Here is a 25,174-nt window from a genome sequence, read left to right on the forward strand (position 1 = left end):
GGGTTAAATTGTTGTACTCTGGCCCACTGGCGCAGGTGGATGTGAACGGTAGAGTGTCGGCTCCGTTTGAGTTGGGCAGGGGCACGCGGCAGGGCTGCCCGTTATCGCCGCTCCTTTTTGCGCTTGCCTTGGAGCCCCTGGCGGAGTGGCTGCGGTGGGAACCTTCTATTCGTGGTCTCCGCTGGACCCCCGAGTATGAAGACCGCGTATCTCTATACGCTGACGATATTCTCCTGTACCTGGCTTCCCCACGTAAATCACTGATAGTACTGGTTGATGTATTGCATTCATTTGGTCGTAACTCCGGCCTTGTCATCAACTGGGCTAAATCGTGCGTCTATGTTCTTTCTGGGGAGGCTCCTATCCTTCCGCGGGGCTGTCCTATCCAGATCGCCCCGCAGGGATTTAGGTACCTAGGTATCTTCATCACCCTGGACGCGGAGGCCCGGTATGATCGAAACCTGCTTCCCCCCCTCCAGCGCCTGAAGGAGGATGTCGCGCGTTGGCGGCGTTTGCCGCTCTCGCCGCTCGGCCGGGCGGCATTGTTTAAGATGATGTCGCTGCCGCGTTTCCTGTACGCTCTGCAGAATACAATGGACCTCGTCCAGGCGCGCTACTTCCGCGAGGTGGAGAGTTTGCAACGCCGCCTGTTCTGGGACGGGAGACCGCGTATCGCCCTGGCGAAGCTGACGCTCCCGTGGTATGACGGGGGGGATTGCCCTCCCGGATATTAAACGGTATTATTGGGCCTCCCAGCTGGCTGCGATTAATCACGGCCTATACGGGCCCGCCCTAAACCCGGCCTTTGAAATGGATAAGATGCTACTGCCGGGTGGTGACTATAAACGAGCGCTCTACTCCAGCTCGCTCGACACACGTCTGACGGGCCCCACGCGCTTCATGGTACGAGTGTGGCACGCGGCTAATGTGGCGATGGGGTGGAAGGATCGTTTGACCCGGGCGTCACCACTGTACGCATCTGAGCAGTTGGGCTCCCTGTGGACCTCGAAGGGCTTCGAGAAGTGGGACATGATAGGCATCAGCAGGGTGGGGGATCTTTGGACGAGGGGGGGATTCAAAACGTTCGAGATGCTGCAGACGGAATTCCAGTTGCAAGACAGGGAGTACTTTCGGTATATGCAGATCCGTCATGCACTATGCTCCGCCTTCCCGGACGTCGCCTCCATCCCGGAGTACTCCCCTCTGGAGGATAGAGTGCTGGATGGACATGTACCGGAAAGCACGATCTCGTTAATTTATAAAAAACTGATTGATGACCGCTCGGGATTGCTGATTGATCTTCGCGAGGCTTGGGTTGCCGATGGATTGGAGCTGGACGACGAGGACTGGGTCTCTGCGGTGGCCTCCCCGAAAGAGGTGGCCATACCGGCCCGCCTTCGCTTCGTCCAGCTCAAGATACTCCATAGGGTCTACATAACGGGGCCAAGGCTATTGCGTATGGGCTATGCTGTGGACGGGTTGTGTAAGCGTGGGTGTGGTTCTTTGGGGACCTTTCTTCATATTTTGTGGGAATGCCCAGAGGTGGAGCGATTCTGGCGTGGTGTGCATGAGGTCCTGCGGGTGGTTACGCGTGTGCCGCTGCTGCCCGAGGCGAGGAGATGCCTGTTGAACGTGTGGGAACCAACCGACTATTCGGCGCCACAGACGTGGTGGGTGACTCTGGGATATATGGTGGCCAAGCGCGATATTGCTCAACTGTGGGGTTCCCAGAGGTCCCCGACTGTTTCAGCCTGGAAGGAAAATATGGACTGGTGCATGTTTCGGGAAAAGGTGGTGTATGTAGCGAGAGGTAAGCCTGGGACATGGGTGAAAGTATGGGGCCCCTGGAACGCCTACCGCGGGGGAATCTGTGCCCCGCCGTTATTGCCCGATCCATCGCCTGCCCCGTCCCCTTAGCCGGTTTCGCTCTCCGGTACCGGGCATTGAGTCCACCCAGTCCCTGTTCTGACCTTCTCCCCCCCCTTGATACTCCTATGGATTGGTAGGGTCCCCCTTCTAGGGGAGCACATGCCGCTGTTTTCGATCGTGGGTTGCCTTGTGGTTTGATTTTGTTTGTTGTTATTTATGTTAAAAAGAAACCGTCATGTGGGGTCCGGATGGTGTGGCCATCAACGCGGCTAGCTCCTGTACGTTTCCCTTTGCCGCAGCATGCGTTCTACTGTGTGTGTCATATGCTCCTCTTGTTTGCTAGCGGCCGGCCTGAAGGTTGTAGGCCCATCTTTGTATATTCTTTGAACTTTGTAATAAACGGTTTCAAAAAAAAAAAAAAATAAATAAAAAAAAAAAAAAAAAGTACAAATGCATTTTTGCGGGGGTTTTTTCGGATGTGCAATGGTGCTTCTGCTTATCTGTATGCATTAAGAATGTTTACACAGTTGAGTACTTAGACATAACTATAACCTTTGTAGACTTCCTTGTCTCATTCCTTGGATCATTGAAAATTATGCCATATACAGAGGTATTTCAACTGGGATTTTTTTTTCCTGTGCCCGGCCCTTTGTGAATCATGTCAACAGAAACTTCTGCTTAGAAAATCAGGTAAGTTCCACATGAAGGCAAATGTTAAAACTCTACAAATAAAAATTGGATATCTGAAATCCCCCGGCTGTTCACGTGAAAGCAGAACCTCATGAAATGCCCACTGTAACTCTAATTGAGCCATAGAGGGTCGTAGGTAAGTCCATCTGTTTCACTTAGCAGTATGGGGGATGGCTCGAAGAGCGAGTGGAAATAGGAATTTGCAATACATATCTTAACAGTCCTACTGCAAATTGAACTACTACAACACAATTTACCACACAATTTGTGCTTCTGCAATGTCCTCTGAGTTGGACCTGCTCAAAATTACCTGAGTAAAAATCAGACTTTTCACTCATAATGTAATTGGTGCAAAGTGAAAATTGCACCTAATTTTTTTACCGTAGCCTCAATTCGAATGAGGATGTGAGATGATAGTCATAAGCGTATATAATTGATTTTTCTCTCATATGTGTATAGAATGTATTCTTCTGCCATGGCTCTTGCCCCTGATTAGGATAGAAGAGACTGGCAGAGAGCGCTTGCTATGAAGAATTATCAGAGGATTTTAGTGTTTCAGTTGCTTATAAAATCACACGGGTGTCACAGGAAGATTAGAAGGAAGGAAGCAGCCACCTGTCGTACAATGCTGTAATGGGGGCCAATGAAGAACCATCAGGCCAAATGCAATAGTGCTGCAGTCAAATGCTTGATTAATAGTCAAGCAGACCCGGGCCGACTGGATAAAACAGGCCGTTGTGCAGATGGTGTAAAAAAAAGTTGTGGTCATAGTTGAAATTTCCCACATGTCCATCCCATATTGCTTATAGGAAGCAAGGTGTGCAACGATTATCCCATACTTGAAGGACATACCTGAGCATTCTTCGTATTGCCATGCATGAAGAATGGAACTGTTGAGTGAATACAAATAAATGTCAAATTCTATCGTCCATGACTGACGTACTGTGTCTTAGCGACCCAGCCGTCCATGCTCTTCATAGCATCTCCCAAGCCAGGGGTTGAGGGGGCTAGCGCCACTCGTTTTCCTTGCATGGTGATGCTTTTACGCTTAATTGTGATGTGGAAGATTGTGAAGAAGATAGATTACTTTTGTTTATAATCTACCTGTCCTGTCTGGTTGGTACATTGTGTATAGTATCCCCTGTGTGCAAATCATTGGGTATCATGTGTCCAAGCCCCAGGGGAGCACCAGTCATGTTGCAACAGATGTGTTGTTCTTTGGCATGCCACTGATGCAGAAGAGTATGAGGTAAGTAGATACTTGACCGAACTTAACATCTCCGTCTGAGCTCTAGGCCTGTACATGTTGTGTCGGCTTAATGATGGAACCTGTGTGGTAAGGTGAATTTACGTCTGTAGGAAACCACCATATCTTTCCTTCTTTTCAGGCCGCTAGATGGTTTCCCGCTTCAGATAGGGCTCTCTGAACATGAGGAACTTCAAGTTTGGATCTGAGGGTACTTCTGGAGAACAGTTGTCCAAGCAGTATGGATGACTCAGTTTGCAATACAGAAGGTCTGGAAAGAAATACACCTTCCCTGGATTTCAGATTTTGAATACTTGAGATTTAGGTTGCTTTTCATCTGTTGGTTCAATGGTAGGAAACAGAAGCCTGGCACACAGATGGCTTGGTCTGAAAGCTTTTCTTCGTTCTGATTATCTGTATGTCGTATGTGTAGTTGTAACAGAAGACATTGAAGGATTTGATGATCTCTGAGAAAGGGGTAAAATAGGCTTTGAACAGAAGCAATGTGATGGTGGCGCTTTGGGGATGCTGGCGTCAGAGAGCGAAGGTTAGAACAAGAACCGGTGACAGGAGATATGACACCTCTTTGTAATACATGAAGTAGTCCAGTCTAGTGTTCCGTTATGAGGTCGCCCCTTATTAGTAGCAACATAGAGTAGCGGGCTGTCTAAAAACCCAAGAAGTCCACTTGTAAGAGGTGCTCAGTCTATTCTTATAGAGAGATGATTTGAAGTTGACGCCGATGGTAATCAATAAAGATACTGTTCCTCAGCAATGGCATTATTCTGGTTGGACATTAGCTTATTTTCTATGGTGCTTTCTCAATTATCTTGTATAGGAGAGATCTGTTTGCTACTCAACGTGAGCTTTTGGCATCAGAGTGGGTGAAGCCTTGCTTCTTGAGTATTCAGTCAACATAGGAAGTCTTGAGATCACTAGGAAAGGTGTTGATGATGCCCTTGCTAAGACAGGTAGGCCTATCAGTAGAGAGCAGATGGAAGGTGGGCTTGAACAAGGAGTCTTGGAGAAAAGCGGAGGTGTTGGGAGAGATTCAAGGGAAATGTTGTGAGGAAAATATCCCCGGTCCCCGGCATACATGTGTTGAAATATGATCATAAAGGACTCAGTTTCAGTTCTCGCACTGTTTCTGACCGAAGTGGTTACTAGATCTTTTCAGTTGGCACTGCCGCTTCCCATTTTGAAGGGAACTTGAATTGCTCCTTTCTAGAAGGCCTGTTTATACCCAGCAGTTTCAAAGAACTGCCTACCAATGTCCAATAAACCGTAGTCCTTAATATTTTTGATAGTGTGATGGCAAGCTAGTTTGAGAGTCCTCTAGAGTCTAATACCATGCTAAGACTTCCAGCCTGGTTTCCACCAATGTAGAACAACTGTTCTGGGTTCCACCGAGGAGCAGCAGTTGTGGCCACCTATGGAAAAACATCTACCTACAAACACAGAGGGTAAGGGGGTTCACCCATGGGGGGCAAATATTCAGCTAGTGGAAGACATATTTCCAAAACCACCAGATAATTACTTATGTTATGGGGGTTTAACTAGGACCAATAGAGGTGCAACCCTTGAATAATAATACTCCCTAAATACCACTGGGGATTACACAGGCTTTGGGGTCTACCTAGGAGGACTTGTGGTGTAACCCGTGGAACAAACAGCTTTCTCAAAAATCTCTAGAGAATTACGGAGGCTCTGTGAATCACTTTGGAGTGACAGAGATGCAAACTAAGCGAAGATGCAGCTCCCCAAAACCGGCTGATTTTGAAAGAGGCTATGGGGTACCCTAAGCTAAGGAATGATGGGGGTGGAGGATGTAGACTCAAGTTCATGATAAACGACAACATTTTCAGAGGCTCTGGGCTTTCCCAAGGTGACAGAGTTGCAACGAGGGAAAGACACAAGAGGATGAGGAGGTATTAATGGATTGGTTTTTAAATAAGTTAGGAATAGGACTGTGAGGCATTAGGGTAGGAAGAAGATCCAGCCAGGGGAAGAACAGCAGCACTAGAAGTTGCAAGAATAGGAATTTTGTTTCAGCAAAGCCAAAAAAAGTTGCTCTAATGCAGAGAGATATTTTTTCTCCTGCATGTGAGAGCTATTGTTAATTTTGCCTGCCTGGACACAACAGTCTTGGCCAGGGAAATCCAATGATGGTTGGCCCACTCTAAACAGGCCAGAGTGATGGTCACTGTGCACTAGTGGGCCAGTCTGGTACGGGCAGCACCGTCATAGGTGTTCCTTGCCAGAATCAGCTGACATTCCATGGGTCGTTCACAGTAGCGGCCGGCACGGATCGGGAGTGGCAGGGTGGGCCGAGAAGTGGGGGGGGGATGTTGGGGGGGAGGCTGTAATGTAAAAAAAAATTTTAAAAACGTACCTCCTCGCCGCTCACCCGCTCTCCCCCACGTTGTTGCAGTCTCTCCTCTAGGGGCCAATCCCAACTCTGCAATGCAGCATTGTGATTGGTTTGAGCGCCGTGGTTCAGCGCTCAGCCAGGGAATGGGGGCCTGGGCATGTTCTCCACACAGACTGTAATGCTGCCTGCATGGATAACATGCAAAAGGGCGCATGAATATTTGACTGGCTCGAGAGAGCCGACCAAAGAGTCATGCCCACTTGGAATGGGCAACCTCTCCTCCCATGCCTTGCTGCCTGAGCAGAGCAGGCGCGCCCGCCCGCAAAGCTGCGCAGCAGGAACAAATATAATGATAGATCTGCAAGTTAGTATAACTTCAGTATACGGTACTTCAGTTTAACAAATGCATGAACAACTGAGCACTTAACCTGGGCTGGACATATGGCATAGCTGTATGCAGGAAGTTCTCATGGCAACAGCCTTATAACTCAACTTGTATGACATTCAAGTAACACCCATTTATAACAAACTGCTCTATGGATGGCATGATAAATTGTTTCCAAATCACATGGCAATCTATGTGATAATCAGCATGGCAAACCTTATTCCTTCCACTCGAGAAAGTCTCTAATTATGTGAAGATCTCACAAAGTAGTGTGCTGCCCATAGGCAAAACACTTCAGCACTTCGTCAGGAGTAAGTGGCAAGTGCTATTTAAATAGCAACATTTTTAATGCAATAATTATGGTTAGAGATGAAGTTGAACATTGGCTTAATTAGCATTAAGTAGAATGGTCATTATGAAGGGTTTAGGCAATAGAGTGGAGTTTGTGAATCTTTCCATACATTTGATGTTGATAACATTGTTTTGGATTCCTCAAATTGGATGTGGTGGGGTTTGTGCTGAGATGGGGAACACTAAATGATGGGAAATGTGAGAAAAATGAGTTGGGTAGGGTGGCGAAATAAAAAGTAGGGGTGTGGCTGCTATACAAGAGTGTGACATGTAGTGAATTCATGTTTAGTGGCAGAAGGAGCTGTAGAATTGAGAGCAATTCTTGAAAGGCAGAGTAAGTTAAGGAGGCTGGAAAGGCACAAGGGACCATGATGTATTAATGAAGACCAACTAACATCCTTCTTGTTGCAGTGTCTCAGATAGGAGAGTGGTAATGGGAGACTCTTCGAGTGGCAGATTGATGTACGTTAGACAGTCAGTGACTTCATTGGTTGCATTAACAAGAAAGCAGGCAGGAACCTCCTGGGAATTACAAAGGTGAATAGGGGCTCCCAAACTGTTGAATTCAAATCAAACTTAAAGTAAAAGCAGGGCCACTGGAGTTATGCGATTGTGTGGCTGCGGTGTTTTTCGCATAATTATGGGAGTGCCGCATTTGCGACACAATCCATCATATCCTGCATCATTTGCAGAGTTTAACGAAAAAAATGTTGCTTCTAGCTCAAACGGTTCACAAGTTACTAAAAACACAGATACACGTGTTGCCGCGCAGTGGAAGGCCCTTCGCAAAGTTTAACTGTTCACCTTTCAGTTGCTTATTTCTATATTTGGGTGTTAAACTGGTACTTATGAGGTGCAACCTATGCCTTGACAGTGCTTACAAGTGTAAAAATTAGTAAATAATGGGGTAATGCTATCACAAAATGTGGCACATTACGAAGCAAAATTTGCCTTTTCTTGCCACTTAATTTGGCCTTCCTTTGCGACATAATTCCAGTGGCACCGAGTATAGCACCAAGGGCTAGATTACAAGCTGGGTTTAGCGGTATCCCAGTGGGGATGCCACTCTACGTGACCTAAGCTCACCAGTTGGGGGTTCCCACCAGGTGTCTCCCCTGCTGTTTCTGCACATAAAGTCCACCTGATAAAAGGTGGAGGAGCGGCCGTTTGGAATTGGGTCTAGACTCTAGGTTTGGGACTACGCATACGGTAAAGAGCACAGAACTTCCAAACCCAGTACTTATTCCATGGGCCAAAAAGTTGTAATTTTAAGGTGCATGGGTGGAATCAGTGATTCAGGCCCGTGCAATTTCTGGAGCCTTGCACTACTCAAAGTTAATCAGGCCCAAGAACAGCAATTGAAATCAGCAGGTATTAAACCATTCAGAGATGGAAGACTAGAGGCAAAGAGGGTGGAGTTGGGCATACCAGTGCTGTAAAGTGCTTCACTATGAAATGTTACCAGCAGTAAGTCCATAGTCAAGCGGTTCTACTCGCAATAGTAGTGCTGCCTGCTATGCGGAACTTGAGCAATTTGAAGACTGGACAAGTTTAGAGGAGTACTATCTGAGGAGTTGCTATTCTGAGCTCTGTGAGCAGGTACCATACGAGGGACAGAGGGACCTGAATGGGATGTAGATTAAGTGGATGTTGTGAGAACCAAGCTGTTGAGTGGGGATCAGTGCGGCAGTAGGGAAGTAGGGAAGGAAAACATAACCTTTTCTTTAAAAAGTCAGCCAGCTGGGACTAAGATCTGCCATGGTTCTCAGTTAAACTCAGGACTGCAGAATTTGAAAACTGGGAGCCTGTATTTATAGAACAAAACCAAGGGATGCAGTTCCTCTGGGGGAAGGGGGGGTAAAGAAAAAGGGGGGAGAGCGACTAGTCTCTATAGAATGCCCTCACACACCTAGCAAGGTGTCATGCTTCATCATAGGGCTGTGCTCCTCGTCGGGCCGGCGCTGCAATGCCCGACGTGCTCCCGCGAAGGGGCTCTTTTTCGGAGATCTTTTATAGAGACAGCCGTATTGGTGCGTGGGGGTAGGTGCAACAAGTGTAGTGAGTGATGGTGTAGTGAGTTAAAATAGGTATGGTATTGCCAGACAATGAACCATTTTATTCTGATGGTATACCAGCCTAGGTAAAAACAAGTGACCCCAAGGGATTATAATGATCCCTAGGGAAATCAGAAGGTCGACATGTTTCTTGCTCTATGCCCTTACGAGTCGGTGGCAATTCATCAGGACCAAGTGAGAGAGTGCTCCAAAAAATATAATAAACTCTACTACATAATTGGTGATTCAAAAATTATAAGTACATCACCAGACAAAGCCATTGGGTCCCTAAGAGGAGTGGACCCGCTGTTGCGGTACCTAGAAGAAAAAGAGAGGACAACACAGACACATAAAACTTTACAGCATTTAAAAATTAGGTGCTGGTGGGCTCCTGTAGGGAACCGTGCATCTATTGTGATAGCCAAATCAATGTGCTCACATAGGAGATCTCAGAAGAGGATCGTGCCTAATACTATAAGGGTTACCACAATACGTGATAATGTGCTCACACCATGAATGCCAATTGCTATAATGTGATTCACAAAGTGCTCAACTGGCAAGGATGGATTACCAAAGCGGAACGTGCCTTAACGTATCAGGGTTATCACAATGCGTGAGGCTATGTACATACCAATTGTGCCAATTGCTATAATGTGTTTCACGACATGCTCAATGGTGGGGGGTCGCGATGAATGTTAGAGCGGGGATTGAATTGTCATCCTCAGCCCTCCGAAACCGTAACTAAACAATAAGGGGGGGGTGTGTTGAGAGGCCAAGGTGGCGGTATTGGTAAAGACGCTGATCCCACGAGTGCTAGTGCATAGGGCTACGTGACAGTACTCGTATTAATAGTTGTGGGGCCCGTCTGGGTGAGACTCACCCCCTGGGGGACGGACAATGCCGTACGGGTTCGCCTGGAGGCCAAAAAGCACTCGCCCTGAAAAAGTTAAGGGAGAGGTTAAATACCTGGCAAGTTGTTGTACACACTTCGGAACCCTGGGAAACTCGAGTACTTACAGATTTGGGGCGCAGGCACGGCCGTGATCCTACTGAGGCTCAGGCTCCCGTGACACGCCGCCGTGGGTGTGTCCTAGATAAAGGAAGTGATCGGACGTACCGGGGCAGACGACTAGACCGCAACCTTGGCGGCCATATTGGGGATGTCAAAAAAACTTTATTGTGCGGGAAGTACAAGGAAGGACAAAATGTCCCCTCGCAAGTACAGCTTAAGGCATGCACAACATAGATATTGTAAAGAACGTGCTGGAAAGTGACTCAGCGGGACGCGCACGGTGAAGTGTGGGTATTAAACAATATGGATATGTTAATATTTATTTTTAGCTATATATCCACTGGTAAGACCACTTAATTGGCCCCATCAGGACATATATGTATGTAAAATCGATGTCAGCACTACAAGCCTATGAGTCTTTCCCCAGTGTATCTAAAAACTGTTGTCTGTAAACCTTTGAAGTTGTTGACGGTGACCAAGGATAATCACCTTAGTGTAGGCTGTAGAGATCAGGTTACTAGTTGATACCGGCCGTCTCATATATGAGGTGGATCATGTATTGTTAAGAGTGGCCCATGGTATATCATCGTTAAGGCCGTCAGTATGGCTAGAAATTCTGAAAATCCACTGCTGTTCCTTTCGGAAGAGGGCCTCCTTACTGATCATTGGAAAGGCCTGTAGGATTGTCCATGTAAGATCGTTGGCAGTGTGATTTTTCTCCAAGAAATGGGTGCACATTTTGGTGCTAATCTTTTTGCATCTAATATTGCTACGGTGCTCGGAGATCCTGATCTTCACTGGACGTGTCGTCATGCCAATGTACATAAGCTCACATGGGCACTGAATTAAGTAAATACAATTGCGAGTGTTGCAATTGGTGTGGGATCTTTGTTGCCAGTTTAGGGTTTCTGAAAAGGTTATAGATTTACTTGTTTTTGTGAGGGTGCATGCTGTACATTGTCCGCAAGGGTGATGGCCTGTCACAGGTGGGAGGCCCCACAGTCGTTGGTTGGACGGCGGGGCTAGTTGGGTCTAGTGCTGATAAGCATGCTTTTCAAATTGTCGGTTCTTTTGAATGCAAAACGGGGCTTGGGTACTTCCCAGCCTCCTACCGATAACAGATTCCAATGTTTTTTGATTATTTTCTGGAAGGTGTTTGATTCAGAAGTAAAAGTGCTTACACACGTAATTAGGTCAGATTTTAATTTTTCCGTGGAGGCAAGCAAGACATCTCTGTTGGTATTGCGTGCTCTTTTGTAGGCCGTTTGTGTAATTGTCCCCGGATATTCTCTTCGGGCCAGGTGGCCAGTGAGCTCATGTGCTTGAGATTTGAAGTCCTCCAGTGTGCTGCAGTTGCGTCGGAGTCTGAGATATTGCCCATATGGCAGGTTGTTGCGTAAAGCCTTAGGGTGGAAGCTACTAAAGAGTAGTGGGCTATGGCTGTCAGTAGGTTTTTTGTAGGTTTTGGTGTTCAACCCAAAAGGGTTTTTTTGGATGAGCAGATCCAGAAACGGCAGCTCATGAATTGAGGAGTTGGATGTGAACCGAAGATAGGGGTTCAGGCTGTTAACCCAAGCTACAAAAAGGGGGATGGAATTCAGATCCCCTTTCCAGAAAATGAGAATATCATCTATGTACCGCCGCCAGAGGGTGATGTTCTCCTTATAGATATTGGTCTCAGATAGGATGTAGTTGGCTTCAAAGTGTGCCATGTAGAGGCATGCCAGGCTGGGAGCAAATGTGCTCCCCATCGAAGTGCCCTGGACTTGATGGTACATGTGGTCTTTGAATTGGAAGTAGTTTTTTGTTAGGGCAATCTCTGCACACTCCATGATGAACGAGATTGGTGTGGGCGAGTCCCATATTTGTGCTCGCAGTACTTCTTCCACAACATCCAAGGTGGCCCTCTGAGGGATGTTGGTGTAGTGGGCCTCTACATCCAAGGTAACAAGTGCATCCACACTACTGCCAGTCTCATTGACTTGTTTGATGATATTGAGGACATCCCTTGTGTTGAGTAGGAAAGTTGGAGTCTTTTGTACCAGGGGGCGTAGAAAGTGGTCACAGAACCGCGAGAGGGGTTCCAGAACCGAATTGATACCTGACACAATGGGTCTCCCAGGTGGGGGTAGGACACCTTTGTGAATTTTTGGTAATGTGTAGAAGTACGGTATACGGGGATCATTATTCATTAGGAATTCTGACTCGTTTTTTGATATCCAGCCTTGTGTTAAAGCACTGGTCACTAGTGTTCTTATTGTAATGATCAGTTTTTTGGTTGGATCTTCTTTGATTTGCACGTAATACCGTGTATCACTCAGTTGTCTTAGGCATTCCGTTCTGTAATCCGGGGTGGACATGATCACTATAGCTCCCCCCTTATCTGCCTCTTTGATGGTAATCGTCGTGTCTTTGCTGAGGTCAGTTATCGCCAAGTTTTCCAGGCGTGAGATGTTATGGAAGGTTTTTTTCTCTGTCATGGTACTAATGTCCTTGATGACTGCTTTTTCGAAAGCCAGGATTTCCGGTGGCACCATTGCGGACGAGGGTGTGAAGGTGGATGGTTTTCGCAGGCCTGAGTCTGACTGGGAAGAGGGATTTTGGCCTGTGAAGAAATTTCTCAGACGAATTTTCCGAAAAAGGTCGTGTACCTCGCAGTGAGTCCTGAATTCATCGTGTCGTGGTGTGGGCACGAATCCCAGCCCCTTGGTAAGGATCTTCACTTCTGGCTGGTTTAACTGTCGATCTGATAAGTTCACTATCAATTTTTCTTCCCTCTGTGACTCCTGAGTTCCATCGGGCCTTGGTCTGTTTGGTCTTTCCAGTGGACCTGCTTTTGCTGATTGTACCCGCCTCTTCTTCTTCCTCTGCCCCTGCCCCAGCCTCTGCCTAAAAAAGGTTGTGGTAAATAGGGGTTGAAAGGTAAAGGTCCCTGTTGGAAACCAGGTGGTTGCCACATGTGTGGACCTGGAAAAGGGGGCATAGTGTAGGTGTACTGTGGGTTAGGCGGGCCGTGTTGTTGGTAAGGTTGTTGGCCTCTCCAACTGTCGGTGCTAGAGTTGCTACTATTGGAGGTAGTTCTCCGGCGGGAATTGGAACTGTCATCTGACGAGTAATCACTTTGTGCTTGTTGGAAATCGTCTTTTAAATAAGGGTAGATTTTTTCTTTATTGAAGCGCCCAATATCTTTCTGAAGTTTGCTGATTTTTTGTCGCATTAGATAATCCTTATTTTCCGCGATTTCACTGTTGATTTCTGATAGCTTGGCTTTAAAGGCCGCGATAGTTATAGTCGCTTTCAGTGCTCCTTCGGCAATGGTGATCTGAATGATTAGGTCGTCAGCCAGGCGTTTGGCTGTCTTAATAATCAGTATCAACCAGTCCCTAGTGCACTTCCAGGCAACTAGGGACCATTCCTCCTTAAATTGCTTGTCCTCAAGAAAAATTCTTGGCATATTAGACACGATAAGCCCATTGGGGGCTATATTGGCGCGGAGATATTCAGTCATAATTGCCCCATGCATAATGATCTTCATCAATTGGCGTTTCATGTTGGTGATGCTGTTCCAGTCGCTGCCCATGCTAGTGGTCGCCATAGCTCCGTCTGTATCTAGTAAGGATGGTGTTCTGAGGATTTCTGACACCAGGTCGTCATCAAAGGATAATCCTTGGTGTTGTTCCATGGTCATGGGTGTCCAAGGGGAAAAGAAGGGAAAGGGAAAAGGAGCGGTAAGTATCCGCTAGCCAACACGGGCTGAGGTTCCACGGCTGAGCCGCCGTACGTAAATGCTTCAAAAAAGGGAGGAACCAAGAGCTTTTTAATGAGGTCCTGCACCGTGCTCCAAGGAATAGAGAATAAAACCAAGGGATGCAGTTCCTCTGGGGGAAGGGGGGGGTAAAGAAAAAGGGGGGAGAGCGATTAGTCTCTATAGAATGCCCTCACACACCTAGCAAGGTGTCATGCTTCATCATAGGGCTGTGCTCCTCGTCGGGCCGGCGCTGCAATGCCCGACGGGCTCCCGCGAAGGGGCTCTTTTTCGGAGATCTTTTATAGAGACAGCCGTATTGGTGCGTGGGGGTAGGTGCAACAAGTGTAGTGAGTGATGGTGTAGTGAGTTAAAATAGGTATGGTATTGCCAGACAATGAACCATTTTATTCTGATGGTATACCAGCCTAGGTAAAAACAAGTGACCCCAAGGGATTATAATGATCCCTAGGGAAATCAGAAGGTCGACATGTTTCTTGCTCTATGCCCTTACGAGTCGGTGGCAATTCATCAGGACCAAGTGAGAGAGTGCTCCAAAAAATATAATAAACTCTACTACATAATTGGTGATTCAAAAATTATAAGTACATCACCAGACAAAGCCATTGGGTCCCTAAGAGGAGTGGACCCGCTGTTGCGGTACCTAGAAGAAAAAGAGAGGACAACACAGACACATAAAACTTTACAGCATTTAAAAATTAGGTGCTGGTGGGCTCCTGTAGGGAACCGTGCATCTATTGTGATAGCCAAATCAATGTGCTCACATAGGAGATCTCAGAAGAGGATCGTGCCTAATACTATAAGGGTTACCACAATACGTGATAATGTGCTCACACCATGAATGCCAATTGCTATAATGTGATTCACAAAGTACTCAACTGGCAAGGATGGATTACCAAAGCGGAACGTGCCTTAACGTATCAGGGTTATCACAATGCGTGAGGCTATGTACATACCAATTGTGCCAATTGCTATAATGTGTTTCACGACATGCTCAATGGTGGGGGGTCGCGATGAATGTTAGAGCCTGTATTTATACCCTTCTTACACACAGTAAAGGACGTGTAGGCCAGGAAATACAGAACACAGATACAGACAACCATTGGCAAAGTTAATTGGTCTAGCGATGATTGCCAGCCATCAATGCTTGGAGAGAGCATGCTAGTCCTCAAGCATGTTGTGGGCTGATTTGCTTTACAAAACAGATCCTGAAGCCCAAAAGCAGGGAAGATTGTAGTAGCCAGTAGCTGCTTCTTCGCATAGCCGGTGCGCCTTAATCTTTATCCAGCTGAGAGCAACGTCGAAAATAGGACAGCCAAGGCTTAATCTGCCCAAATGCTGGCAATTGGAATGATCTTGTACTTAATGAACCTCATTTCTTCTTTCTCTTTTAACTGCCTATAACTTGAAGCGCCAACAGTAGTACTCAGGGGTGAGATTTTATGGGAACATTTAAATAGTGTTAGGACAGAAATGCGGCACATCACAGGGATGTTGAACGCTCTCTGAGCTTCTATAGTAGGAGGGTGTTGGAGTATGTGTACCTGCATTCTAAACATATGGAGACCGCAGGAATATTAATATTTATTTAAGCAGATGTAAACCTACTGCTGGACAGGAGTCAATAATAACAACATCTGATAGAGACTTCTAGCCGCAGATTCCTTACCTTAGAGTTATCCCCAGGTGTATGACTGGATCTGAAAAACATTTCATGAGCAGTATCCTTGCGCACTGGTAGTTGGTGTCGTTCAGCACAGTGTGGTGTCGTCTGTGACAAAAGTGTTTTTCGTGGTGCCTATATAGGCGTCACCCAGGCATGCTGACATCAGTTATTTTCTTCCTACACCAGTCAGCACAGATCCAGGAAGAGCTACCAGTTAGTCATTTTTTTAACTAGGTTTTTAAAACATTTTATCAAGTCTTTTTGAGGTGTATCCTACTGGTCTGTTAGTATATCATCTAGAAAGGCCAGCTTCAAGCCCTGCTGTACCTCGCACTGGCAGATGTAGGTGACAGACCCTCACCTTCTTTGCTTCTGGTGCCTCGAGCTGGACCACTAAAGGCTTATCCGGACTGCTGCGCCATGCACCCGAAGGCTTTGAGAGAGGCCTTGTCGATCCAGGCCTTGTCGATCCACGTGAGCAGAGGAGGGCAGGTCCTTGTTTATCCACGCACGGGAGACATTTAGCGGTAATGGGCTGATCTCTGTCTCGACCCGTTGGGACAAAGTTGATTCATTCATTGCGTGGACGATCATAACTCAAACACCCAGCGAGTGCTAGCGGCAGTTTAATCCAGCAGCCTATTGCTTCCGATAGTCTCTGAGCTGCCCTGCTGTAGTTGTTGAGTATCACTACATCTGGGTCTGTGTGTACTAGTATCCCTAAGTAGGTAACTGAGTCCACCGTCCATTGCAGGGGATATTCAGATTGTACAGGCATCATGGCTGGGGTAAGCAGGAAGATAATGAATTTGTCTAGTTTATTTGTAGCCCTGAATTACCCCTGAACAGGACTATCTCACAAAGCACCGTAGTCAGATTGTGTCCGGGTTGCGAACATTCAGTAGCATGTCATCTGCTTATGCTGAAACAATTAAGTTGTAATGAGGGAACCAAAGGCCCCTGGTGCACATGATATTCCCGAAGCACACAGGACAGTGGCTCCTCCACCAAGTTGTATAGAAATGGCAACAAGGTGCTCCCCTGACAGATGCCCCGTGTAATGTCAATATGCTCTCTCGAAAGCCGGTTCATCGCTATATGTGCAAGTAACTCTGAAGCGGAGTCCCCATCACAATGTGGGCGCGACGTATATAGATCAGTGTAGTACCTACGGAAGCGAGCAGATATTGCCTCGCTGGTGTATAGAGACCACCCTTGTTCATCCAACATCTCTAGAATTGAGTTGTCATCCCGCTGTGGTCGCAGCAATAGAGCAATAGTAGCGCCTGGGCACTCTCCTTCACCATACATCCGAACAACTGCATATTTCCCTAAATGATTCACCTCACTCTGTGCTGTTTTCATGGTAATCATCTCTCTTCGATTTAATGCTGCATAAGAGATTCTCTCTGCTCTTTCCCTATGCTGCTGTTCTTGATCCAAGGTCTCAACTTCCAAACAACCCCGGAAAAATCTCAAGAATCCAGCCTATTTAGACAAGGTGACACCCCGAATATACACTTTAAAATTCTCCCACACTGGCAAACATATGTACAGAGCCAACTTTTATGGGAAAAAAAATCATACATCACCTGTGCCAATTCTGCTCTGAATACTGTATCTAATATCGAATGGGGGGCGGAAACGCCATGTAAATGCGGTTCGCCGCGTGGCATGTAGTAGAAGCTCAAGTATGAACGACAAATGATCTAAATGTGTACGTGGTAGAAGTTCATAGTTTGGGATGCGGGGAGCTAGCTCACGTGAAAATATCCATAAGTCTATTTATGTGTGTATATCATGTGCTGCAGGGTAATGAGTGTACCCTGCTGCTGTTGGTGACCGGTGACAACATATGTCTAGCTGCCTATTGTGTGCCTATTGTGTGCAGCTATGCCTGCTATAAGAGCTTTGTTTGGTAACATTTTGTGACCTAATGGATGTCAGTCCTGAATCCTGCCAAATGGATACTTTGGCCATGATAGGAGAGAATTTAAAGCCAGGGGTTGACTGGTGCGGCCATGTTTATTTGGTTGTGTCCCTCCACAAAGACCCTTGTGTTTCCCCTTTTGCATGTTCTCTTTCCCTTTTTTCCATTTCAGCCATCCTTTCATCATGTATCCGGATTTTTCCTTTGATTTATTCAGGGAAAAATCTAGATAATGATAATTCTGGTGATGACTCGTTCTTCATTTAATAAGCATGTGGGATTTGAATGATTGTTACTTTTGGACCAATATATGCATTCTTGTGTCCTTGGTGATGTATTTGGTGTTGTTAATAGAATGTTGTGATGTTGCATTCTGTTACCAATTAATATAAAAATGATTGAAACTAAAAATATTGCTAGGGATGGCATTGGCCTCTTGTGCCACAATCCCGAATTCTGATGTGTTGGATCACAATACTAGAGTGACAGACTTCATCTTTTTTGTTTTGTCTTTTCGCTTTATATCTCCTCTCTCTGCAGTGACCTAACTTCAGGTAGTATTCTCTCCAACATTATCCCTTTGGTGCTGGGTTTGTTCCTCACTTCCTCAGGAAATAAGGCCCCACCTCTTTCTGCCTGACTTGGATCAAAGTAGTGCTTAGGCAAAATGTAGAGCAGCCTATCTTCCATGATATGTTTGGGTCTACCTTATGGGGTTAGAAGGAAAATGCAGAGTGTAGGGAATTTGGTTATTAGTAGTATGGACTGCACAAGTAATAGGTCCACAATTCTCCTTACTAGGACCCAAGCACCCCATTTTAGTGCTTGAATCTCTCAGGCAGCGAAGCAGAACAGTCCAAGGTCTACTCAATAATAACACCTAATAAATGATTGTCCAGTCAGTGCTTTTTCTTTAGAGTACCTTTATTACTCACACACTCCTAAAAACTACACTGTAATTTACAAATATGTACATTGATGGAAGATACCATAGACGACATCACATAATCACCTTTGACCTCCCTAATGGGATGATACAAACATATAAGGTAAGTCTATTGGCTTAGTCAAAGGTTCAAGATCAGCAAACTATATGCTAAAGCCATCACTTTGTATGTAAATGCAATCATCATCAATAATAATCATGTGTCAATGCACTTATTACTGCTAATAGAGTATAAATCAGCACCAACATTATTAAACAATAAAGCATTTAAAAATTAGCATATAAAGATTAGCAAAACAAGTGTCTGTGTTTTGTTTATACATTTTTCAACCATGAACTGCATTTATAAGAACAGCCCCCAGAGTTCACCACATTCTGATAATATCATTTGCAGCCATAGATTTAGCCCCTCGAGTGCGCTGTACAATATGTACCTTTTCTGGATGTATGACGTTACAACGCATGCTTTTACACCGCATGCCGTTACAACGCATTTTTTACACCGCAAGATCTGTTACAACGCAAGCCTTTACAACGCATGCTTTTACAACGACGTACACTAGATGGAGTGCTGACATTAGAAATGTATAATTTACTATTCTAACTCCAGTCCACGTTGCAGTAGGGAATGTGTTTGGATAGTAAAACTACACTATTTCTAATGTTAGCACGCCATCTAGTGCATTTCGTTGTAATGGCATGCGTTGTAATGGCATGCGTTGTAACAGATTTCGCGTTGTTACAGTTTCGTTGTAATGGTAGTGCGGTGTAAAAGTTGCGTTGTAAACGTTGTATACCACCTTTTCTAAACATTTTTAGGTTAACATAAATGCAACCATAGAATAAGCCCCTACAGGGTGGTGCACTCCCAGCTCTAGAACCAAAGCTCCAACCTTGGCAAATCTTTAAACACTGGTGAAATTCCAGAGGGGACCTGGTTTTAGTGGCCCCTCAAACATAGGGTCAGTCCTATATGAGAATACGGGGGAGCTGGTGCACTCTTGCAGCCCTGCACCTACATTCCCTTTAGTACATTGGTGGTGCTCCTGCCATCCTGGGGCCTCCAGGAGTGTAGGAAGATGTACAACTGATAAAGCCCCACAGGGCATTGTAGGGCACTACAGCCGGAACAGTGAATGCTTTAACAGTGGGTCTATGCTGTGCTGGGAGCTGCCTGTATTGGTTTCCTTTTGTTTTATTTTGCTTTAGGCGTTGCCCAGTCCCACCCGGACACCCCATACCTCCTCAAATGTTGGGGGCAGTCGAGGGAGTGCACCCCTTGCTGCCCCACTGGCTCCTACATGGCTCGCACCTCCATGTGCGGCCGCAGGAGGCGGCATTGTTTCTCTCCCTCAGAGGTCACCATTTTAAATGCCGTAACTCAGGCCACGTTGGGCTGATTTTGATGATCCTGGGCTCATTTTAGTCCTGGTAGTGAGCTCTAGCAGCAGACCTCCTCACCTCCAAAACGATGTAGTCTTCAGGAAGCTGGTTCTCATAGCTTCCTGCACCAGCCTTCCTCCTGGTCTTGGTTTCAGGGTGCAGAAGTCCAGGGCTGCCCCACAACTGGTCCTCAGAACATGTAAGGGGGCCAGCCTCACTCGCCCTTGGGGAGACCCACTATTCCTGGAGTCAACTGGGCAGAGTCATTAGTCCTTTATGGGCATTTGGGGTTCTTCCTCCCAGTTGTCCATGCTGGTCCCACGGTCGAGCAGTAAAGCGCAGAAACATCACCAAGCAGGGGAGAGTCCCACCTTTGTGCAAGAGTCCTTAAAGGCAAGAGGACTGTTCCAGAAGTCAGACACCCCTGGCCAATACTATGGTGCCAAGTCACTTCCCCACCCCTGTCCCAACCTTCCTGCACAGCATGCTGGACAGTTAAAATAGCATCATCCAGAAATCACTAGTCACATCCCCTCTGGAGGCCATAGCTCCACCTCTCACTGACATCACTCCAGGGCCTTTCTCACTAAATTTTGAAAGGAGAGCCCCCTTCTGTGTTAACTCCCTCCTTTGTTCAATAGGCTTGGGCAGGCCCATGGCTGGTACATTGTAACACCTGATTGATTGGTGCAGATCCTTCAGCCCCATCCCTTTCCTGCAGAGTGAAGCACTGTTAATTGTTCCATTTGTGTGGGTAAGCCCTTTTTCCTGCTGCTGGAGAGAAATGCAATTAAACTGGGCTCTGATCCTGAGCTGAGCCACAGAAATATGACAATTCTGGATGACCCTTACAATGTACAGATAACTTTTTGGAACTTGCAGAATTGATTTTCCTGCACTGGTTACACCCCATTTTTATAAGTCACTGTTCTCTGTAGGCCAAAGGGAAGTGAAACTGCACTCTACGTTAATAAAATGTGTATAATAAAATGTCACTACAGACAAAACAGTAAATCACACTGACTTTCTCTATCACTGCACACTAACATTATAAGACCTACCCCAGGTCAATTTCCAATCCTGCTGAGTCCTCACTCCACCAGGGTACCTGTGTACTGTTACCGGGCTGTGCATGACAGTAGTCTCCAACGTGCAGCCCGCACACATGTTCACACACGTGTGTACACGTGTTCCCATGTAACCAGCCAAGGGCCCCTTACCCTTGCTGCATCGCAGCGGTCTTATCTTAAAAGGGGGATACTGACTCTCAACACATGCAGTCCATTTGCCAGGTGATTACCATGGGTGAGACACATGTAGGAAGACTCACCCACAGTAAAAATCCAAAACAGGGTGGTCAATAAAGCAAAAAAATCCAGGCATACTGGATGGGTGGAACCCAGTTGCCAAACAGTGGGAATCGGGTGATGTAGTGTGCAGCATGCATGTTTCACAAGAAATTAAGCATTGTGTCTATAAATTTGCCATTAAGAGCCTGGGCATGACCACATGAGACAAATAGCTGAGGCAAGTGCTAAAGCTTTTTACTTACTTTTGATTTGGGAGGGATGATGAATAATGGGGAGACCTTGGTCGATTGTTGATATCATTGTACTGTGATAACGCCTTTTATACCTGTTTACTACAATTAGTGGATATTGAAGATTAATATTTATATATTTCCTCAGGTTGGTGTCAGAAAGGGGAAGTAGGCAATTGGCATTAGTTACCAGAGAACACATTGCTATTGGCACTGACTTGCCATTGACCAGACTATGGTCGAAGGCGGTGTGTATGAGCCAGCCCGGGCTTGAAGGTTTTCAGGCTTGACCAATGGGTGTTCTGGCATTGGTATTCTAGATTGCAGTAATAATCCAGCAAAAATATCTTCCTTTCTGTCAACAATTCCATATGTGAAATATTCTCGAGAGCCTTGTTTTTCATTAATAAATATGTTTAGTCATAATTTTGGTGCGTTATTGTTCATTACTCTCAATATCCACCTTCTGAAGTCTTGTAAGTGACAAAATAGCCCAGTAACACACACATCTTGCTCTTTGTTGTCTATTCCAGTAACGACTGTCGGTGGCAGGCTGTCCAGGAATGCATGCAGCTCCTGCTCTATCCCAAAACAGAGAAACAGGTAAGCAGAACAATGCTGGTTGCTGTCTGTGTATGCAGGCACAGCAATGGAGTGGAGCTCCTGGGTTAATACAAGTGAAAGGGCCTGTGGTTTGTCAAACCCTCAATGATTGTGGCAGGGAAGCTTTGAGTCATTTACAGAGCAGAGTGAGAGTCTGATATATTGGGCAGTGGTCACCACAACTAGGATAAATGAAAGCAGGGCACTGTGAGAAATCTTATTAGCCATATAGTTAGTGCTGCACACTACTGTACAGATAAGCAGCCTTTTAATCTTGGATTTGATTGAGGCGTCTGAGCCGGAAGCATTGTCTGTAACTCCCGCTGTCCTTCTGTAGAATGAGTACCGTATGAGTATGCACAGTGCCATGTGCACCCCAGAGTCTGAATAAATTCAGGTAGCCAGTCATGTTAGTCCATTCTTTTCCATGTATTGTAACTGCATGTATGAGTGGTATATTTAACGAGGTATCTATAGTTTACCACTCCAAACACCTCGCCTCCTTCTGAATGTTCCACACCCATGAAATCTGCCTACAATCATCGTTGATGGTCGCAGTCTGTACTTGGCCCTCTACATTCACTCCAGACACTTTCTTGCTCACTGGCGATGTGGACAATGTGTGTGTGGTTCTTTGAGTTAGCCTTGAAGACAACTGCCCTTAGAAAGTCACATCTCAGTGACATGGCAGACTTATTGTTTGCAATGCTGCAGACGTGGCACATACACATTTGTCAGCATCTTCAAGTGAATCGTTAGGGCAGCATAGAAATGGAAGCATGGCAACAAGGTTGCTTGAACCCGCTGGGCCCAGCGCATGAGTAATGTTAGGGTAGTGATGAAGTAGAGGCAACACAATGAGGTTGCTTGGAGTGACTGTGCCTGTAAGATGAGAATGAGTAGTTATAGAAAATGCAGGGTGTTTCCAATGTACCCACATGGAAAGATATGTAGCAGCAGTTAGTGACAGAATATAGTATTGTGCTTTGGTTTTAGTAATGTGTTTAGTTACCTTGTTTGAACTTTCCTGCAGTGATTGGCAGTTCTGAGAACTAGACTCAGAGACGATGAATAAGGTAGTAAGTCTCAGGGCACTGCCTTTCATTTACCAAGTGTCTGGTGACCATTGCATACTTTTTGCATGTTGAAGGGTGCTGCATAATTCCCCAGAGTAGCCACTGTTGCGGCCATTTTCTGTGCTGGATGGCCACTTGGGCTCATCTAACATCTTTACAGCTTTCTGAAGTTCCCACACGTCCTACTCAGCATTTAGCCCATTCTTCCACCCCAAAGCCTGCTTCTTTTCATTGTTCCCTGGCATCAAAATATCACTGACGCTTTTTGTCTGTAATGCTTTTGTTCTCAGGCTGAAGAGCTGCTGTGCTGCTTCTTTGACTCTCTGACCATGGACAGCATTCACCAGATTGTAGAGAAGGATTCCAAATGAGGACCCTGATGCACTCCTCTTGGGAGTTACCCATCCCAACCAACCTTTCCTACCTTCTCCCTGATACTTTCATCCTGTTCCATCCGCCTTCCTTGTATCCTTTCCTCAATCCATTGCCTAAGCCATTGACATTCTCCTTTGAAGAAACGAGTTGTTTAATAATGCTGTTCATTGAGACTCTCTGCTCTGGAGAGTAAAGATTGCCATTCGTGTGGACCATCCACTGTGCGACAACCTCTTAAAGATACCCCAGGAGACGTCTCTAGCATCACCTACCAACGTATTGTATGGACAGATGTATTTGTACCCTATTTTTGTAATTAAAAAGAAAGAAAACGGAAGAACTTAATTATTCGTTTCTTCTTTGAGTGCCAAACGCAGGCCATATTTAATTGGGATCACATGCTCACACTCTGATAAAAACCCTTTTTCCAAGCGTGGCCCTAATTAAACATCCATGTTTTTATGAAGCTCCCAGCAGTGGGATGAACGCTAATGTTACTGTGATTTTTTTTGCATCCATTGCTTGATTGGGGTTGGGGTTCCTATGGAACAGATGAGATTTAAGGGAATTTATTTAGCAAGAACAATATATGTAAGCGGGTGATGAGGCCTGTTACCCTTTTCTAAAAGAGCTCAGGGTCCCATTACCAGCAAAAAGATTATACAGAGATATATTTTCTAATTTAACTATTTATTTACCACTTTGTGAAAGGAATTGGAATGTATGTCGTCACCCTGAATCTTTTATTATTGTTAATCCAGAAATAAACTTAAAGTTGAAAGTTGGATGATGCTTTTTTTCCTCAGGCTGAATGCACTTGTTAAAAGTCATAGAGGTTCCCCCCTCCCTCCCCCCCACCTCTATTCCCCCCCCCCCCCCCATTCAGGCCCCTTGTTGGGCTCTTCGGCCTGGCACACACCAGACGCAGGTACATCAGCGGGGTGAGTTGCCATAGAGCGGCATTTAGGTTAATGGTTTTGTTGGGGTAGGGAGGGTTATGGTGGGTGGGCGGTGAAATGGGTATTGCACTAGATTGCATTTATTGGAATTGTTACTAGCTGCCTGGGATAGCAATTTGTTAATGTATGCTTTAAGACATGTTTTATTCTATGTGAACTGCTGGTACTCTTCGATTGTTAAGGTACAACATGTGAACATGATGTCTTCCACATGTCTTTTGGTAAGGATTTCAACAAGCTTACTACTGATACTATATACTTGTAAATCATAGGTGATACTCAATAAAAATATTTAAAAAAACAAAAAAAAAGTCATAGAGGTTTGGAGCCTCTCGAAAAGGGACTGTGCGGGATTTCTAAGGACGATCATTGTCGACCCGGGTAAAGATTGTTCATGGCGTAGATTCCAATCACACACTTCACAATGACTACAAAGTATAAAAACAAAGTAATGTTCTCCTTCAGGGCATCTTCATTGCTAACCATAAGCACTGAATTGTCCTGCCCACACATGGGATCCCAGAGCACCTTTTACAAAATAATAATATAGGCAATTTTTCTTATATAAAGCCAATTTGTAAAAAGTAAGACTTTTTTTCACAGCCTGTGGCTGTTAACGTTGATTAAATTTACTTTATTTGCTTTAAAAAAACCCTAATAGTTGTTTTAAAAACTCACATTATTAGAAAAGTGACAAATAACTATTTCCAAGCCTGTTGTGAAAGGGCTGCTGTCCAGATCGGTTGGAAAACTGACACTGCTCCCTTAATTAAAAAGACTAAACCACTATCCCATCATTCCCTGTCTGTGGCAGTTGCATCAGTTCTTTTTTCTCGGCAACAGAACCCGGGAGCACGATCTGCCTTTTTGGCGTTTTTCTATGCAAATCTTTCCAAACCTTTTACTTTATTCTCTCAAAATAGTCTTATACTAAGTAGTATATTTTTTGTTT

General features: G+C 45.6%; 1 protein-coding gene across 1 annotated transcript in view; it reads left to right on the top strand.

Moving 5' to 3' along the window:
• DNAAF8 (dynein axonemal assembly factor 8) overlaps window positions 1–24,048 on the top strand; it is an 816,395-nt gene extending 792,347 nt beyond the window's left edge. The window contains exons 30-31 of the mRNA XM_085628378.1: window positions 21,743–21,812; window positions 23,179–24,048. Of these exons, the coding sequence (XP_085484504.1) occupies window positions 21,743–21,812; window positions 23,179–23,259 (151 nt within the window). The 3' untranslated portion in view covers window positions 23,260–24,048. The remainder of the gene's footprint in view (window positions 1–21,742; window positions 21,813–23,178) is intronic.
• The last annotated feature ends 1,126 nt before the right edge of the window (window positions 24,049–25,174 follow it).

The sequence above is a fragment of the Triturus cristatus genome, chromosome 10 (assembly GCF_964204655.1).
Source record: "Triturus cristatus chromosome 10, aTriCri1.1, whole genome shotgun sequence".
In the NCBI taxonomy this organism is placed as follows: Eukaryota; Metazoa; Chordata; class Amphibia; order Caudata; family Salamandridae; genus Triturus; species Triturus cristatus.